Source organism: Coregonus clupeaformis, unplaced genomic scaffold, assembly GCF_020615455.1.
Source record: "Coregonus clupeaformis isolate EN_2021a unplaced genomic scaffold, ASM2061545v1 scaf0092, whole genome shotgun sequence".
NCBI classification, from domain to species: Eukaryota; Metazoa; Chordata; class Actinopteri; order Salmoniformes; family Salmonidae; genus Coregonus; species Coregonus clupeaformis.
In genome coordinates this window covers 549,769-569,622 of record NW_025533547.1, presented here as the reverse complement: position 1 = coordinate 569,622, position 19,854 = coordinate 549,769, and the positions used below count along the sequence as shown (strand labels likewise).

General features: G+C 47.1%; 1 protein-coding gene across 5 annotated transcripts in view; it reads left to right on the top strand.

Annotated features, from left to right (window-relative positions):
* LOC121534199 (sex comb on midleg-like protein 2) overlaps positions 1-19,854 on the top strand; it is a 101,193-nt gene that overhangs the window by 25,423 nt on the left and 55,916 nt on the right. For all 5 annotated transcript variants that reach the window (XM_041840757.2, XM_041840760.2, XM_041840755.2 and 2 more), the window contains 2 exons: positions 7,922-8,010; positions 12,384-12,627. In XM_041840757.2, coding sequence (XP_041696691.1) covers positions 7,922-8,010; positions 12,384-12,627 — 333 coding nt within the window. The remainder of the gene's footprint in view (positions 1-7,921; positions 8,011-12,383; positions 12,628-19,854) is intronic.

Here is a 19,854-nt window from a genome sequence, read left to right as displayed (position 1 = left end):
CATTCCAGGTGAAGCTGGTTGAGAGAATGCCAAGAGTGTGCAAAACTGTCATCAAGGCTGGGGTTGGCTATTTGAAGAATCTGAAATATAAAATATATTTTGATTTAACACTTTTTTGGTTACTACATGATTCCTTATGTGTTATTTCATACACAGCTCAAAAAAATTAAGGGAACACTAAAATAACACATCCTAGATCTGAATAAATGAAATAATCTTATTAAATATTTTTTTCTTTACATAGTTGAATGTGCTGACAACAAAATCACACAAAAATTATCAATGGAAATCAAATTTATCAACCCATTGAGGTCTGGAATTGGAGTCACCCTCAAAATTAAAGTGGAAAACCACACTACAGGCTGATCCAACTTTGATGTAATGTCCTTAAAACAAGTCAAAATGAGGCTCAGTAGTGTGTGTGGCCTCCATGTGCCTGTATGACCTCCCTACAACGCCTGGGCATGCTCCTGATGAGGTGGCGGATGGTCTCCTGAGGGATCTCCTCCAAGACCTGGACTAAAGCATCCGCCAACTCCTGGACAGTCTGTGGTGCAACGTGGTGTTGGTGGATGGAGCGAGACATGATGTCCCAGATGTGCTCAATTGGATTCAGGTCTGGGGAACAGGCGGGCCAGTCCATAGCATCAATGCCTTCCTCTTGCAGGAACTGCTGACACACTCCAGCCACATGAGGTCTAGCATTGTCTTGCATTAGGAGGAACCCAGGGCCAACCGCACCAGCATATGGTCTCACAAGGGGTCTGAGGATCTCATCTCGGTACCTAATGGCAGTCAGGCTACCTCTGGCGAGCACATGGAGGGCTGTGCGGCCCCGCAAAGAAATGCCACCCCACACCATGACTGACCCACCCCCAAACCAGTCATGCTGGAGGATGTTGCAGGCAGCAGAACGTTCTCCATGGCGTCTCCAGACTCTGTCACGTCTGTCACGTGCTCAGTGTGAACCTGCTTTCATCTGTGAAGAGCACAGGGCGCCAGTGGTGAATTTGCTAATCTTGGTGTTCTCTGGCAAATGCCAAACGTCCTGCACGGCGTTGGGCTGTAAGCACAACCCCCACCTGTGGACGTCGGGCCCTCATACCACCCTCATGGAGTCTGTTTCTGACCGTTTGAGCAGACACATGCACATTTGTGGCCTGCTGAAGGTCATTTTGCAGGGCTCTGGCAGTGCTCCTCCTGCTCCTCCTTGCACAAAGGCGGAGGTAGCAGTCCTGCTGCTGGGTTGTTGCCCTCCTACGGCCTCCTCCACGTCTCCTGATGTACTGGCCTGTCTCCTGGTAGCACCTCCATGCTCTGGACACTACGCTGACAGACACAGCAAACCTTCTTGCCACAGCTCGCATTGATGTGCCATCCTGGATGAGCTGCACTACCTGAGCCACTTGTGTGGGTTGTAGACTCCATCTCATGCTACCACTAGAGTGAAAGCACCACCAGCATTCAAAAGTGACCAAAACATCAGCCAGGAAGCATAGGAACTGAGAAGTGGTCTGTGGTCAACACCTGCAAACCAGTCCTTTATTGGGGGTGTCTTGCTAATTGCCTACAATTTCCACCTGTTGTCTATTCCATTTTCACAACAGCATGTGAAATTTATTGTCAATCAGTGTTGCTTCCTAAGTGGACAGTTTGATTTCACAGAAGTGTGATTGACTTGGAGTTACATTGTGTTGTTTAAGTGTTCCCTTTATTTTTTTGAGCAGTGTAGATTTGAGGTCTTCACTATTATTCTACAATGTAAAAAAAAAATAGTAAAAATAAATAAACCCTTGAATGAGTGTGTGTGTATACAGTGGGGAGAACAAGTATTTGATACACTGCCGATTTTGCAGGTTTTCCTACTTACAAAGCATGTAGAGGTCTGTAATTTTTATCATAGGTCCAGAAAATCATCAAAAATCCAGAAAATCACATTGCATGATTTTTAAGTAATTAATTTGCTTTTTAATGCATGACATAAGTATATGATCACCTACCAACCAGTAAAAATTCCGTCTCTCACAGACCTGTTAGTTTTTCTTTAAGAAGCCCTCCTGTTCTCCACTCATTACCTGTATTAACTGCACCTGTTTGAACTCGTTACCTGTATAAAAGACACCTGTCCACACACTCAATCAAACAGACTCCAACCTCTCCACAATGGCCAAGACCAGAGAGCTGTGTAATGACATCAGGGATAAAATTGTAGACCTGCACAAGGCTGGGATGGGCTACAGGACAATAGGCAAGCAGCTTGGTGAGAAGGCAACAACTGTTGGCGCAATTATTAGAAAATGGAAGAAGTTCAAGATGACGGTCAATCACCCTCGGTCTGGGGCTCCATGCAAGATCTCACCTCGTGGGGCATCAATGATCATGAGGAAGGTGAGGGATCAGCCCAGAACTACACGGCAGGACCTGGTCAATGACCTGAAGAGAGCTGGGACCACAGTCTCAAAGAAAACCATTAGTAACACACTACGCCGTCATGGATTAAAATCCTGCAGCGCACGCAAGCCAGCGCATGTCCAGGCCCGTCTGAAGTTTGCCAATGACCATCTGGATGATCCAGAGGAGGAATGGGAGAAGATCATGTGGTCTGATGAGACAAAATAGAGCTTTTTGGTCTAAACTCCACTCGCCGTGTTTGGAGGAAGAAGAAGGATGAGTACAACCCCAAGAACACCATCCCAACCGTGAAGCATGGAGGTGGAAACATCATTCTTTGGGGATGCTTTTCTGCAAAGGGGACAGGACGACTGCACTGTATTGAGGGGAGGATGGATGGGGCCATGTATTGTGAGATCTTGGCCAACAACCTCCTTCCCTCAGTAAGAGCATTGAAGATGGGTCGTGGCTGGGTCTTCCAGCATGACAACGACCCGAAACACACAGCCAGGGCAACTAAGGAGTGGCTCCGTAAGAAGCATCTCAAGGTCCTGGAGTGGCCTAGCCGGTCTCCAGACCTGAACCCAATAGAAAATCTTTTGAGGGAGCTGAAAGTCCATATTGCCCAGCGACAGCCCCAAAACATCACTGCTCTAGAGGAGATCTGCATGGAGGAATGGGCCAAAATACCAGCAACAGTGTGTGAAAACCTTGTGAAGACTTACAGAAAACGTTTGACCTGTGTCATTGCCAACAAAGGGTATATAACAAAGTATTGAGAAACTTTTGTTATTGACCAAATACTTATTTTCCACCATAATTTGCAAATAAATTCATAAAAAATCCTACAATGTGATTTTCTGGAAAAAATGTTTGTCTGTCATAGTTGATGTTTAAAATTATGGTGGAAAATGTCAGGTCTCTCTCATCTTTTTAAGTGGGAGAACTTGCACAATTGGTGGCTGACTAAATACTTTTTCCCCCCACTGTACATACATACATACAGTGAGGGAAACAAGTATTTGATCCCCCACTGACAAAGACATGATCAGTCTATAATTTTAATGGTAGGTTTATTTGAACAGTGAGAGACAGAATAACAGCAAAAAAAATCCAGAAAAACGCATGTCAAAAATGTTATAAATTGATTTGCGTTTTAATGAGGGAAATAAGTATTTGACCCCTCTGCAAAACATGACTTAGTACTTGGTGGCAAAACCCTTGTTGGCAATCACAGAGGTCAGATGTTTCTTGTAGTTGGCCACCAGGTTTGCACACATCTCAGGAGGGATTTTGTTCCACTCCTCTTCGCAGATCTTCTCCAAGTCAGTAAGATTTCGAGGCTGACGTTTGGCAACTCGAACCTTCAGCTCCCTCCACAGATTCTATGGGATTAAGGTCTGGAGACTGGCTAGGCCACTCCAGGACCTTAATGTGCTTCTTCTTGAGCCACTCCTTTGTTGCCTTGGCCATGTGTTTTGGGTCATTGTCATGCTGGAATACCCATCCACAACCCATTTTCAATGAACTGGCTGAGGGAAGGAGGTTCTCACCCAAGATTTGACGGTACATGGCCCCGTCCATTGTCCCTTTGATGCGGGTGAAGTCTTCCTGTACCCTTAGCAGTTAAACACCCCCAAAGCATAATGTTTCCACCTCCATGTTTGACGGTGGGGATGGTGTTCTTGGGGTCATAGGCAGCATTCCTCCAAACACGGCGAGTTGAGTTGATGCCAAAGAGCTCGATTTTGGTCTCATCTGACCACAACACTTTCACCCAGTTCTCCTCTGAATCATTCAGATGTTCATTGGCAAACTTCAGATGGCCCTGTATATGTGCTTTCTCGAGCAGGGGGACCTTGCGGGCGCTGCAGGATTTCAGTCCTTCACGGCGTAGTGTGTTACCAATTGTTTTCTTGGTGACTATGGTCCCAGCTGCCTTGAGATCATTGACAAGATCCTCCCGTGTAGTTCTGGGCTGATTCCTCACCGTTCTCATGATCATTGCAACTCCACAAGGTGAGATCTTGCATGGAGCCCCAGGCCGAGGGAGATTGACAGTTATTTTGTGTTTCTTCCATTTGCGAATAATCGCACCAACTGTTGTCAGCTTCTCACCAAGCTGCTTGGCGATGGTCTTGTAGCCCATTCCAGCCTTGTGTAGGTCTACAATCTTGTCCCTGACATCCTTGGAGAGCTCTTTGTTCTTGGCCATGGTGGAGAGTTTGGAATCTGATTGATTGATTGCTTCTGTGGACAGGTGTCTTTTATACAGGTAACAAGCTGAGATTAGGAGCACTCCCTTTAAGAGTGTGCTCCTAATCTCAGCTCGTTACCTGTATAAAAGACACCTGGGAGCCAGAAATCTTTCTGATTGAGAGGGTGTCAAATACTTATTTCCCTCATTAAAATGCAAATCAATTTATAACATTTTTCAATGCGTTTTTCTGGATTTTTTTGTTGTTATTCTGTCTCTCACTGTTCAAATAAGCCTACCGTTAAAATTATAGACTGATCATTTCTTTGTCAGTGGGCAAACGTACAAAATCAGCAGGGGATCAAATACTTTTTTCTTGTGTGTGTGTGTATGTGTGTGTGTGTGTGTGTGTGTGTATATATATATATATATACACACACACACACACTTACACATATATACTACCGTTCAAAAGTTTGGGGTCACTTAGAAATGTCCTTGTTTTCGAAAGGAATTTTATTGTCCATTAAAATATCAAATTGATCAGAAATACAGTGTAGTCATTGTTAATGTTGTAAATGGCTATTGTAGCTGGAAATGGCTGATTTTTTTATGGAATATCTACATAGGCGTACAGAGGCCCATTATCAGCAACCATCAGTCCTGTGTTCCAATGGCATGTTGAGTTTGCTAATCCAAGTTTATCATTTTAAAAGGCTAATTGATAAATAGAAAACCCTTTTGCAATTATGTTAGCACAGCTGAAAACTGTTGTGCTGATTAAAGAAGCAATAAAACTGGCCTTCTTGAGATTAGTTGAGTATCTGGAGCATCAGCAATTGTGGGTTCGATTACAGGCTCAAAATGGCCAGAAACAAATAACTTTCTTCTTAAACTCGTCAGTCTATTCTTGTTCTGAGAAATGAAGGCTATTCCATGCGAGAAATTGCCAAGAAACTGAAGATCTCGTACAACGCTGTGTACTACTCCCTTCACAGAACAGCGCAAACTGGCTCTAACCAGAATAGAAAGAGGAGTGGGAGGCCCCGGTGCACAACTGAGCAAGAGGACAAATACATTAGTGTCTAGTTTGCGTAACAGGCGCCTCACAGGTCCTCAGCTTCATTAAATAGTACCTGCAAAACACCAGTCTCAACGTCAACAGTGAAAAGGCGACTCCGGGATACTGACCTTCTAGGCAGAGTTGCAAAGAAAAAGCCATATCTCAGACTGGCCAATAAAAGATTAAGATGGGCAAAAGAACACAGACACTGGACAGAGGAAGATTGGAAAAAAGTGTTATGGACAGACTAATCGAAGTTTGAGGTGTTCGGATCACAAAGAAGAACATTTGTTAGACGCAGACCAAATGAAAAGATGCTGGAGGAGTGCTTGATGCCATCTGCCAAGCATGGTGGAGGCAATGTAATGGTCTGGGGGTGCTTTGGTGGTGGTAAAGTGGGAGATTTGTACAGGGTAAAAGGGATCTTGAAGAAGGAAGGCTGGGAGAACCTTCCAGAACCTTCCAGAAGGACAACCATCAGGCCTTTATGGTAGAGTGGCCAGACGGAAGCCACTCCTTAGTAAAAGGCACATGACGGCTCTCTTGGAGTTTGCCAAAAGGTACCTAAAGGACTCTCAGACCATGAGAAACAAGATTCTATGGTCTGATGAATCCAAGATTGAACTCTTTGCCCGAATGCCAAGCGTCACGTCTGGAGGAAACCTGGAACCATCCCTACGATGAAGCATGGTGGTGGCAGCATCATGCTGTGGTGATGTTTTTCAGCGGCAGGGACTGGGAGACTAGTCAAGATCAAGGAAAAGATAAATGGAGCAAAGTACAGAGAGATCCTTGATGAAAACCTGCTCCAGAGCGCTCAGGACCTCAGACTGGGGCGAAGGTTTACCTTCCAACAGGACAACAATCCTAAGCACACAGCCAAGACAACGCAGGAGTGGCTTCGGGACAAGTCTCTGAATGTCCTTGAGTGGCCCAGCCAGAGCCCGGACTTGAACCAGATCGAGCATCTCTGGAGAGACCTGAAAATAGCTGTGCAGCGACGCTCCCCATCCAATCTGACAGAGCTTGAGAGGATCTGCAGAGAAGAATGGGAGAAACTCCCCAAATACAGGTGTGCCAAGCTTGTAGCGTCATACCCAAGAAGACTCGAGGCTGTAATCACTGCCAAAGGTGCTTCAACAAAGTACTGGGTAAAGGGTCTGAATACGTATGTAAATGTGATATTTCCATTTATTTATTTATTTATACATTTGCAAAAACCTGTTTTTGCTTTGTCATTATGGGGTGTTTTGTGTACATTGATGAGAAAAAAAAATAATAATTTTTTATCCATTTTAGAAAAAGAAGGTAACGTAAGAAAATGTGGAAAAAGTAAAGGAGTCTGAATACTTTCCGAATACACTGTATATGTGTAGCCGAGGGTATTTCTGCGAAGTGTGAAGACTCTCGGCTTGTTAATGTAGCCTAAATTACGTGTTGGCTATTTGCTATTGACTCACGCATATACAACTCCAAAAGCCTGTGGAGTTTGTGGAATGTGAACCTGAGACTCAAATGCGTTAGAAAATATAGATTTTTTTTTTTTTCTATACGTGTCATGATGAAGATGGTCGCCATTGAACACCCTATGCCTGCTCCCTGTTAGGATATTAATCCCACAGGCGTAGCTCATAGAAGGGCTTACGACCAACTGGGCGTAGCTCATAGAAGGGCTTACGACCAACTGGGCGTAGCTCATAGAAGGGCTTACGACCAACTGGGCGTAGCTCATAGAAGGGCTTACGACCAACTGGTGCAGCCGGTCCCTGGTGATGGAATAAGACTGCTTGTGCCGGTCAATGCAATACAATTCTACTCCGGTGCGCTCTGCAGAAATTGGGAGAACAGAGCACGAAACATTGCATCCGGCGCAGAGTATGTGAGCAGAGCCGTTGCAGAGCGAGGAGCTGGAGTGGAGCGTGCCAAATTCTACTGGAGCGCTGAGCGAGTTTCCCAAAGGCTGGAGTGTCGGCCTTCTCCCCCGTTCCAATTTTGCTCCAGTACCGGTCACTTCACCAGCTCAGGGCATTCCCGGCCCATCATGCATTTGTAGTCTACTTGTGTGTTGCTATAGCCCCTTGCTTTAGCTACTGTCATGGAGTTTGCTAAATATTTTCATAAAGAAACTGATAAAACACACAGGTGCTAAATCAAGGTGACTTACAAAGATGAGGACCAAGAGTAAGAGAGGGAGTGTGGTGATGTAGTGTCCACAACTAAAGAATCATTAGAATTAGAGCCTTTCTAAACATTCTGTGTGTATTCTGCAGGCTTCAGAATGAACGCGTCCTCCTGGCCCATGTTTCTGCTGAGAACCCTGAATGGAGCAGAGATGGCCCCGGCTACCGCTTTTAAAAAGGTACGCAAACCTTAATCTATACACTGAGTGTACAAAACATTAGGAACACCTGCTTTTTTCATGACTAGGTGAATCCAGGTGAAAGCTATGATCCCTTATTTATGTCACTTGTTAAATCCACTTCAATCAGTGTAGGTGAAGGGGAGGAGACAGTTTTAAAGAAGGATTTTAATCCTTGAGACAATTGAGACATGGATTGTGTATGTGTGCCATTCAGAGGGCGAATGGGCAAGACAAAAGATTTAAGTGCCTTTGAACGGGGTATGGTAGTAGGTGCCAGGCACACTGGTTTGTGTGTCAAGAACTGCAACACGGCTGGGTTTTTCACACACAACAGTTTCTTGTGTGTATCAAGAATGGTCCACCACCCAAAGGACATCCAGCCAACTTGACACAACTGTAGGAAGCATTGGAGTCAACATGGGCCAGCATCCCTTTGGAACGCTTTCGACACCTTGTAGAGTCCATGCCCCGACGAATTGAGGCTGTTCTGAGGGAAAAAGGCGGTGCAACTCAATATTAGGAACTTGTCCTTAATGCTTTGTACACTCAGTGTAGAGGAAAAGGGTATCCAAACCTTCATATACATACAGTTGAAGTCGGAAGTTTACTTACACTTTGGTTGGAGTCATTAAAACTCGGTTTTCAACCACTCCACAAATTTCTTGTTAACAAACTATAGTTTTGGCAAGTCGGTTAGGACATCTACTTTGTGCATGACACAAGTCATTTTTCCAACAATTTTTTACAGACAGATTATTCCACTTATAATTCACTGTATCACAATTCCAATTTGTAGACCTCCACAAGTCTGGTTCATCCTTGGGAGCAATTTCCAAACGCCTGAAGGTACCACGTTCATCTGTACAAACAATAGTATGCAAGTATAAACACCATGGGACCACACAGCCATCATACCACTCAGGAAGGAGAGGCGTTCTGTCTCCTAGAGATGAACGTACTTTGGTGCGAAAAGTGCAAATCAATCCCAGAACAACAGCAAAGGACCTTGTGAAGATGCTGGAGGAAACGGGTACAAAAGTATCTATATCCACAGTAAAACAAGTCCTATATTGACGTAACCTGAAAGGCCGCTCAGCAAGGAAAAAGCCACTGCTCCAAAACCGCCATAAAAAAGCCAGACTACGGTTTGCAACTGCACATGGGGACAAAGATCGTACTTTTTGAAGAAATGTCCTCTGGTCTGATGAAACAAAAATAGAACTGTTTGGCCATAATGACCATCGTTATATTTGGAGGAAAAAAGGGAAGGCTTGCAAGCCGAAGAACACCATCTCAACCGTGAAGCACGGGGGTGGCAGCATCATGCTGTGGGGGTGCTTTGCTGCAGGAGGAACTGGTGCACGTCACAAAATAGATGGCATCATGAGGAAGGAAAATGATGTGGATATATTGAAGCAACATCTCAAGACATCAGTCAGGAAGTTAAAGCTTGGTCGCAAATGGGTCTTCCAAATGGACAATGACCCCAAGCATACTTGCAAAATGGCTTAAGGACAACAAAGTCAATGTATTGGAGTGGCCATCACAAAGCCCTGACCTCAATCCTAAAGAACATTTGTGGGCAGAACTGAAAAAGCGTGTGCGAGCAAGGAGGCCTACAAACCTGACTCAGTTACACCAGCTCTGTCAGGAGGAATGGGCCAAAATTCACCCAACTTATTGTGGGAAGCTTGTGGAAGGCTACCCGAAACGTTTGACCGAAGTTAAACAATTTAAAGGCAATGCTACCAAATACTAAGTGAGTGTATGTAAACTTCTGACCCACTGGGAATGTGATGAAGGAAATAAAAGCTGAAATAAATAATTCTCTCTACTATTATTCTGTCATTTCACATTCTTAAAATAAAGTGGTGATCCTAACTGACCTAAGACAGGGAATTTTTACAAGGATTAAATGTCAGGAATTGTGAAAAACTGAGTTAAAAAATTCAAGAGTTTTTCTTTATTTTTACCATTTTCTACATTGTAGAATAATAGTGAAGACATCAAAACTATGAAATAACACATATGGAATCATGTAGTAACCTAAAAAGTGTTAAACAAATCATAATATATTTTGTATTTGAGATTCTTCAAATAGCCACCCTTTGCCTTGATGACAGCTTTGCACACTCTTGGCATTCTCTCAACCAGCTTCATGAGGTAGTCACCTGGAATGCATTTCAATTAACAGGTGTGCCTTGTTAAAAGTTAATTTGTGGACTTTCTTTCCTTCTTAATGCGTTTGAGCCAATCAGTTGTGTTGTGACAAGGTGTGTGTGTGTGTGTGTGTGTGGGGAGGGGGGTTATACAGAAGATAGCCCTATTTGGTAAAAGACCAAGTCCATATTATGGCAAGAACAGCTCAAATAAGCAAAGAGAAAGGACAGTCCATCATTACTTTAAGACATGAAGATCAGTCAATCCTGAAAATTTCAAGAACTTTGAAAGTTTCTTCAACTGCAGTCACAAAAACCATCAAGTGCTATGATGAAACTGGCTCTCACGAGGACCGCCACAGGAATGGAAGACCCAGAGTTACCTCTGCTGCAGAGGATAAGTTCATTAGAGTTACCAGCCTCAGAAATTGCAGCCCAAATAAATGCTTCACAGAGTTCAACTAACAGACACATCTTAACATCTACTGTTCAGAGGAGACTGCATGAATCAGGCCTTCATGGTCGAATTGCTGCAAAGAAACCACTACTAAAGGACACCAATAAGAAGAAGAGACTTGCTTGGGCCAAGAAACACAAGCAATGGACATTAGACCGGTGGAAATTTGTCCTTTGGTCTTGAGTCCAAATGTGAGATTTTTGGTTCCAACCGCTGTGTCTTTGTGAGACGCAGAGTAGGTGAACGGATGATCTCTGCATGTGTAGTTCCCACCGTAAAGCATGGAGGTGTTATGGTGTGGGGGTGCTTTGCTGGTGACACTGTCTGTGATTTATTTTGCATTCAAGGCACACTTAACCAGCATGGCTACCAGAGCATTCTGCAGCGATACGCCATCCCATCTGGTTTGCGCTTAGTGGGACTATCATTTGTTTTTCAACGGGACAATGACCCAACACACCTCCAGGTTGTGTAAGGGCTATTTGACCAAGAAAGAGAGTGATGGAGTGCTGCATCAGATGACCTGGCCTCCACAATCCCCCGACCTCTACCAAATTGAGATGGTTTGGGATGAATCGGACCGCAGAGTGAAGGAAAAGCAGCCAACAAGTGCTCAGCATATGTGGGAACTCCTTCAAGACTGTTGGAAAAGCATTCCAGGTGAAGCTGGTTGAGAGAATGCCAAGAGTGTGCAAAGCTGTCATCAAGGCAAAGGGTGGCTACTTTGAAAAATATCAAATATATTTCAATTTGTTTACCTTTGTGGTTACTACATGATTCGTTATGTGTTATTTCGTGGTTTTGATGTCTTCACTATTATTCTACAATGTACTCAACCCTTGAATGAGTTGGTGTGTCCAAACTTTTGACTGGTACTGTATATACATTAGAAAGGTACCCAGAACTTCATGTATAGATTAAAAAGGTACCCAGACCTTCATATACTAGCCACATGACATGTAATTGTATCTATAAATCAGCCATTCAGGGTATTGAAATCTAATGATGACAACATTGTTGTACATGATTAGTTCCTCTGTTTGGCATTTTCTCTGTGTATCAGTGTGTCTGTGTGTATCAGTGTGTCTCTGTGTATCAGTGTGTCTCTGTGTATCAGTGTGTGTCTGTGTGTATCAGTGTGTGTCTGTGTGTATCAGTGTGTGTCTCTGTGTATCAGTGTGTGTCTGTGTGTATCAGTGTGTGTCTCTGTGTATCAGTGTGTGTCTCTGTGTATCAGTGTGTCTGTGTGTATCAGTGTGTGTCTCTGTGTATCAGTGTGTGTCTCTGTGTATCAGTGTCTGTGTGTGTCTCTGTGTATCAGTGTGTGTCTCTGTGTATCTGTGTGTCTCTGTGTATCAGTGTGTGTCTCTGTGTATCAGTGTGTGTCTCTGTGTATCAGTGTGTGTCTCTGTGTATCAGTGTGTGTCTCTGTGTATCAGTGTGTGTCTCTGTGTATCAGTGTGTGTCTCTGTGTATCAGTGTGTGTCTCTGTGTATCAGTGTGTATCTCTGTGTATCAGTGTGTGTCTCTGTGTATCAGTGTGTGTCTCTGTGTATCAGTGTGTGTCTCTGTGTGTATCAGTGTGTGTCTCTGTGTGTATCTGTGTGTCTCTGTGTATCTGTGTGTCTCTGTGTATCAGTGTGTGTCTCTGTGTTTCAGTGTGTCTCTGTGTATCTGTGTGTGTCTCTGTGTATCTGTGTATCATTGTGTCTCTGTGTATCAGTGTGTGTATCATTGTTTATCTGTGTGTGTAGGAGCCTCCACGGCTGTCTCAGAACAACTTTAAGCCAGGGATGAAGCTGGAAGCAGTTGATAAGAAGAACCCCTACCTCATCTGTCCTGCTACCATCGGAGAGGTGAAGGGGGAGGAAGTGTTTGTGATGTTTGACGGGTGGAGGGGGGCGTTTGACTACTGGTGTAAACACCACTCCAGAGATCTCTTCCCTGTTGGATGGTGCGCCGTTACCAAACACAGCCTTCAGAAGCCTGGCAACAGTGGTGAGTGGAGTCCTGTTATCAACCTGTTCATTGATTGGTTGGTTGGATGGATGGATTGATTGATTGATTTTGGTGTAACAAAAAACGATGTTTTTAACAATGTAAAAGTACAAAGCCATTCCAGAGGATGACACATGAGGGCGTTATTAAATCCACGTATTTCCAAAGTGTAGAAGGGAATCCTCTTGTCCTCTTCTAGGGGGCGATAAACGTCTGGTTCATAGTCTACAGTTAATTGTTCTGACATTAAATACAGATCTCATCCAAACTAGTCTGGAATCCTCAGCAACTGTATAGCCCAGTGTTTCTTCATATTGGTCCTGGGGACCCAAAGCACTACACACCTGACCTGGGGTGTATTCATTAGTGCAGACCGTAGCAAAATGTTTTGCGAGCAAAGAAGCATTTCTGTTGGACAAAGTCAGGTAGGTCCCTCTCCGTTATGTGCTGCTTGCTTTCGTTTGGTTCCTAGTGAATACACCCCTGATTCCACTAATCAAAGGTTTGGTGATGAGTTTATTAGGTAAATCAGGTGTGTAGTGCTCCCCTTTGGGTCCCCTGGACAAGGATGATGAAACACTGGTCAATTTAAGCCTACTGTTGTAATAAGCTGTTTGAACCATTATTCTACAGAGTCTGGTAGCAGCAGGTTCTCTCTGGGTCTCACCAGTCTTATAGCTGTTTGAACCATTATTCTACAGAGTCTGGTAGCAGCAGGTTCTCTGGGTCTCACCAGTCTTATAGCTGTTTGAACCATTATTCTGCAGAGTCTGGTAGCAGCAGGTTCTCTGGGTCTCACCAGTCTTATAGCTGTTTGAACCATTATTCTACAGAGTCTGGTAGCAGCAGGTTCTCTGGGTCTCACCAGTCTTAGAGCTGTTTGAACCATTATTCTACAGAGTCTGGTAGCAGCAGGTTCTCTGGGTCTCACCAGTCTTATAGCTGTTTGAACCATTATTCTGCAGAGTCTGGTAGCAGCAGGTTCTCTGGGTCTCACCAGTCTTATAGCTGTTTGAACCATTATTCTACAGAGTCTGGTAGCAGCAGGTTCTCTAGGGTCTCACCAGTCTTATAGCTGTTTGAACCATTATTCTGCAGAGTCTGGTAGCAGCAGGTTCTCTGGGTCTCACCAGTCTTATAGCTGTTTGAACCATTATTCTGCAGAGTCTGGTAGCAGCAGGTTCTCTGGGTCTCACCAGTCTTAGAGTATTGGAGCCTTTCATGTTCCTTTATGAGATGAATATGACAGATTTTGTTATTTTTGTTTTTTTATTCAATAGCAATGTTTCACTTGAACAGCGTGACCCTTCTGTAGTGTCCCTCCGTCTCCTGTTGTCTCCTGCTCTGTTTTCTGTTCTGTCCCTCCATCTCCTGTTGTCTCCTGCTCTGTTCTCTGTTGTGTCCCTCCGTCTCCTGTTGTCTCCTCCTCTGTTCTCTGTTGTGTCCCTCCGTCTCCTGTTGTCTCCTGCTCTGTTCTCTGTTGTGTCCCTCTGTCTCCTGTTGTCTCCTGCTCTGTTCTCTGTTGTGTCCCTCCGTCTCCTGTTGTCTCCTGCTCTGTTCTCTGTTGTGTCCCTCCGTCTCCTGTTGTCTCCTCCTCTGTTGTGTCCCTCCGTCTCCTGTTGTCTCCTGCTCTGTTCTCTGTTCTGTCCCTCTGTCTCCTGTTGTCTCCTGCTCTGTTCTCTGTTGTGTCCCTCCGTCTCCTGTTGTCTCCTCCTCTGTTCTCTTTTGTGTCCCTCTGTCTCCTGTTGTCTCCTCCTCTGTTCTCTGTTGTGTCCCTCTGTCTCCTGTTGTCTCCTGCTCTGTTCTGTTGTGTCCCTCCGTCTCCTGTTGTCTCCTCCTCTGTTGTGTCCCTCCGTCTCCTGTTGTCTCCTGCTCTGTTCTCTGTTCTGTCCCTCTGTCTCCTGTTGTCTCCTGCTCTGTTCTCTGTTGTGTCCCTCTGTCTCCTGTTGTCTCCTCCTCTGTTCTCTGTTGTGTCCCTCTGTCTCCTGTTGTCTCCTCCTCTGTTCTCTGTTGTGTCCCTCTGTCTCCTGTTGTCTCCTGCTCTGTTCTCTGTTGTGTCCCTCCGTCTCCTGTTGTCTCCTCCTCTGTTCTCTGTTGTGTCCCTCTGTCTCCTGTTGTCTCCTCCTCTGTTCTCTGTTGTGTCCCTCTGTCTCCTGTTGTCTCCTGCTCTGTTCTCTGTTGTGTCCCTCCGTCTCCTGTTGTCTCCTGCTCTGTTCTCTGTTGTGTCCCTCCGTCTCCTGTTGTCTCCTGCTCTGTTCTCTGTTCTGTCCCTCTGTCTCCTGTTGTCTCCTGCTCTGTTCTCTGTTGTGTCCCTCTGTCTCCTCCTCTGTTCTCTGTTGTGTCCCTCCGTCTCCTGTTGTCTCCTGCTCTGTTTTCTGTTGTGTCCCTCTGTCTCCTGTTGTCTCCTCCTCTGTTGTGTCCCTCCGTCTCCTGTTGTCTCCTGCTCTGTTCTCTGTTGTGTCCCTCTGTCTCCTGTTGTCTCCTCCTCTGTTGTGTCCCTCCGTCTCCTGTTGTCTCCTGCTCTGTTCTCTGTTGTGTCCCTCTGTCTCCTGTTGTCTCCTCCTCTGTTGTGTCCCTCCGTCTCCTGTTGTCTCCTCCTCTGTTCTCTGTTGTGTCCCTCCGTCTCCTGTTGTCTCCTGCTCTGTTCTCTGTTGTGTCCCTCTGTCTCCTGTTGTCTCCTCCTCTGTTGTGTCCCTCCGTCTCCTGTTGTCTCCTGCTCTGTTCTCTGTTTTGTCCCTCGTCTCCTGTTGTCTTCTGCTCTGTTCTCTGTTGTGTCCCTCCGTCTCCTGTTGTCTCCTGCTCTGTTCTCTGTTGTGTCCCTCCGTCTCCTGCTCTGTTCTCTGTTGTGTCCCTCCGTCTCCTGTTGTCTCCTGCTCTGTTCTCTGTTGTGTCCCTCCGTCTCCTGTTGTCTCCTCCTCTGTTCTCTGTTGTGTCCCTCCGTCTCCTCCTCTGTTCTCTGTTGTGTCCCTCTGTCTCCTCCTCTGTTCTCTGTTGTGTCCCTCCGTCTCCTGTTGTCTCCTGCTCTGTTGTGTCCCTCTGTCTCCTGTTGTCTCCTCCTCTGTTGTGTCCCTCCGTCTCCTGTTGTCTCCTGCTCTGTTCTCTGTTTTGTCCCTCTGTCTCCTGTTGTCTCCTGCTCTGTTCTCTGTTGTGTCCCTCCGTCTCCTGTTGTCTCCTGCTCTGTTCTCTGTTGTGTCCCTCCGTCTCCTGTTGTCTCCTGCTCTGTTCTCTGTTTTGTCCCTCGTCTCCTGTTGTCTTCTGCTCTGTTCTCTGTTGTGTCCCTCCGTCTCCTGCTCTGTTCTCTGTTGTGTCCCTCCGTCTCCTGTTGTCTCCTGCTCTGTTCTCTGTTGTGTCCCTCAGTCTCCTCCTCTGTTCTCTGTTGTGTCCCTCCGTCTCCTCCTCTGTTCTCTGTTGTGTCCCTCCGTCTCCTGTTGTCTCCTGCTCTGTTGTGTCCCTCTGTCTCCTGTTGTCTCCTCCTCTGTTGTGTCCCTCCGTCTCCTGTTGTCTCCTGCTCTGTTCTCTGTTGTGTCCCTCCGTCTCCTGTTGTCTCCTGCTCTGTTCTCTGTTGTGTCCCTCTGTCTCCTGTTGTCTCCTGCTCTGTTGTGTCCCTCCGTCTCCTGTTGTCTCCTGCTCTGTTTTCTGTTGTGTCCCTCCGCCTCCTGTTGTCTCCTGCTCTCTCAGCCAGTATAGAGGCTGTAGTCCAGCGTAACCCTCCTCTCCTCTCTCAGCCAGTATAGAGGCTGTAGTCCAGCGTAACCCTCCTCTCCTCTCTCAGCCAGTATAGAGGCTGTAGTCCAGCGTAACCCTCCTCTCCTCTCTCAGCCAGTATAGAGGCTGTAGTCCAGCGTAACCCTCCTCTCCTCTCTCAGCCAGTATAGAGGCTGTAGTCCAGCGTAACCCTCCTCTCTCCTCTCTCAGCCAGTATAGAGGCTGTAGTCCAGCGTAACCCTCCTCTCCTCTCTCAGCCAGTATAGAGGCTGTAGTCCAGCGTAACCCTCCTCTCCTCTCTCAGCCAGTATAGAGGCTGTAGTCCAGCGTAACCCTCCTCTCCTCTCTCAGCCAGTATAGAGGCTGTAGTCCAGCGTAACCCTCCTCTCCTCTCTCAGCCAGTATAGAGGCTGTAGTCCAGCGTAACCCTCCTCTCCTCTCTCAGCCAGTATAGAGGTTTGAGTCCAGCGTAACCCTCCTCTCCTCTCTCAGCCAGTATAGAGGCTGTAGTCCAGCGTAACCCTCCTCTCTCCAGCCAGTATAGAGGCTGTAGTCCAGCGTAACCCTCCTCTCCTCTCTCAGCCAGTATAGAGGCTATAGTCCAGCGTAACCCTCCTCTCTCTCTCTCAGCCAGTATAGAGGCTGTAGTCCAGCGTAACCCTCTCTCTCTCAGCCATTATAGAGGCTGTAGTCCAGCGTAACCCTCCTCTCCTCTCTCAGCCAGTATAGAGGCTGTAGTCCAGCGTAACCCTCCTCTCCTCTCTCAGCCAGTATAGAGGCTGTAGTCCAGCGTAACCCTCCTCTCCTCTCTCAGCCAGTATAGAGGCTATAGTCCAGCGTAACCCTCCTCTCCTCTCTCAGCCAGTATAGAGGCTGTAGTCCAGCGTAACCATCCTCTCCTCTCTCAGCCAGGATAGAGGCTGTAGTCCAGCGTAACCCTCCTCTCCTCTCTCAGCCAGTATAGAGGCTGTAGTCCAGCGTAACCCTCCTCTCCTCTCTCAGCCAGTATAGAGGCTGTAGTCCAGCGTAACCCTCCTCTCCTCTCTCAGCCAGTATAGAGGCTGTAGTCCAGCGTAACCCTCCTCTCCTCTCTCAGCCAGTATAGAGGCTGTAGTCCAGCGTAACCCTCCTCTCCTCTCTCAGCCAGTATAGAGGCTGTAGTCCAGCGTAACCCTCCTCTCCTCTCTCAGCCAGTATAGAGGCTGTAGTCCAGCGTAACCCTCCTCTCCTCTCTCAGCCAGTATAGAGGCTGTAGTCCAGCGTAACCCTCCTCTCCTCTCTCAGCCAGTATAGAGGCTGTAGTCCAGCGTAACCCTCCTCTCCTCTCTCAGCCAGTATAGAGGCTATAGTCCAGCGTAACCCTCCTCTCCTCTCTCAGCCAGTATAGAGGCTGTAGTCCAGCGTAACCCTCCTCTCCTCTCTCAGCCAGGATAGAGGCTGTAGTCCAGCGTAACCCTCCTCTCCTCTCTCAGCCAGTATAGAGGCTGTAGTCCAGCGTAACCCTCCTCTCTCTCTCTCAGCCAGTATAGAGGCTGTAGTCCAGCGTAACCCTCCTCTCCTCTCTCAGCCAGTATAGAGGCTGTAGTCCAGCGTAACCCTCCTCTCCTCTCTCAGCCAGTATAGAGGCTGTAGTCCAGCGTAACCCTCCTCTCCTCTCTCAGCCAGTATAGAGGCTGTAGTCCAGCGTAACCCTCCTCTCCTCTCTCAGCCAGTATAGAGGCTGTAGTCCAGCGTAACCCTCCTCTCCTCTCTCAGCCAGTATAGAGGCTGTAGTCCAGCGTAACCCTCCTCTCCTCTCTCAGCCAGTATAGAGGCTGTAGTCCAGCGTAACCCTCCTCTCCTCTCTCAGCCAGTATAGAGGCTGTAGTCCAGCGTAACCCTCCTCTCCTCTCTCAGCCAGTATAGAGGCTGTAGTCCAGCGTAACCCTCCTCTCCTCTCTCAGCCAGTATAGAGGCTGTAGTCCAGCGTAACCCTCCTCTCTCAGCCAGTATAGAGGCTGTAGTCCAGCGTAACCCTCCTCTCCTCTCTCAGCCAGTATAGAGGCTGTAGTCCAGCGTAACCCTCCTCTCCTCTCTCAGCCAGTATAGAGGCTGTAGTCCAGCGTAACCCTCCTCCGTGTCAGTATAGAGGCTGTAGTCCAGCGTATCCCTCCTCCGTGTCAGTATAGAGGCTGTAGTCCAGTGTATCCCTCCTCCGTGTCAGTATAGAGGCTGTAGTCCAGTGTATCCCTCCTCCGTGTCAGTATAGAGGCTGTAGTCCAGCGTATCCCTCCTCCGTGTCAGTATAGAGGCTGTAGTCCAGCGTATCCCTCCTCCGTGTCAGTATAGAGGCTGTAGTCCAGCGTATCCCTCCTCCGTGTCAGTATAGAGGCTGTAGTCCAGTGTATCCCTCCTCCGTGTCAGTATAGAGGCTGTAGTCCAGTGTATCCCTCCTCCGTGTCAGTATAGAGGCTGTAGTCCAGTGTATCCCTCCTCCGTGTCAGTATAGAGGCTGTAGTCCAGTGTATCCCTCCTCCGTGTCAGTATAGAGGCTGTAGTCCAGCGTATCCCTCCTCCGTGTCAGTATAGAGGCTGTAGTCCAGCGTATCCCTCCTCCGTGTCAGTATAGAGGCTGTAGTCCAGCGTATCCCTCCTCCGTGTCAGTATAGAGGCTGTAGTCCAGCGTATCCCTCCTCCGTGTCAGTATAGAGGCTGTAGTCCAGTGTATCCCTCCTCTCTCAGCCAGTATAGAGGCTGTAGTCCAGCGTATCCCTCCTCCGTGTCAGTATAGAGGCTGTAGTCCAGTGTATCCCTCCTCCGTGTCAGTATAGAGGCTGTAGTCCAGTGTATCCCTCCTCCGTGTCAGTATAGAGGCTGTAGTCCAGCGTATCCCTCCTCCGTGTCAGTATAGAGGCTGTAGTCCAGCGTATCCCTCCTCCGTGTCAGTATAGAGGCTGTAGTCCAGTGTATCCCTCCTCCGTGTCAGTATAGAGGCTGTAGTCCAGCGTATCCCTCCTCCGTGTCAGTATAGAGGCTGTAGTCCAGCGTATCCCTCCTCCGTGTCAGTATAGAGGCTGTAGTCCAGTGTATCCCTCCTCCGTGTCAGTATAGAGGCTGTAGTCCAGTGTATCCCTCCTCCGTGTCAGTATAGAGGCTGTAGTCCAGCGTATCCCTCCTCCGTGTCAGTATAGAGGCTATAGTCCAGTGTATCCCTCCTCCGTGTCAGTATAGAGGCTGTAGTCCAGTGTATCCCTCCTCTCTCAGCCAGTATAGAGGCTGTAGTCCAGCGTATCCCTCCTCCGTGTCAGTATAGAGGCTGTAGTCCAGCGTAACCCTCCTCTCCTCTCTCAGCCAGTATAGAGGCTGTAGTCCAGCGTAACCCTCCTCTCCTCTCTCAGCCAGTATAGAGGCTGTAGTCCAGCGTAACCCTCCTCTCCTCTCTCAGCCAGTATAGAGGCTGTAGTCCAGCGTAACCCTCCTCTCCTCTCTCAGCCAGTATAGAGGCTGTAGTCCAGCGTAACCCTCCTCTCCTCTCTCAGCCAG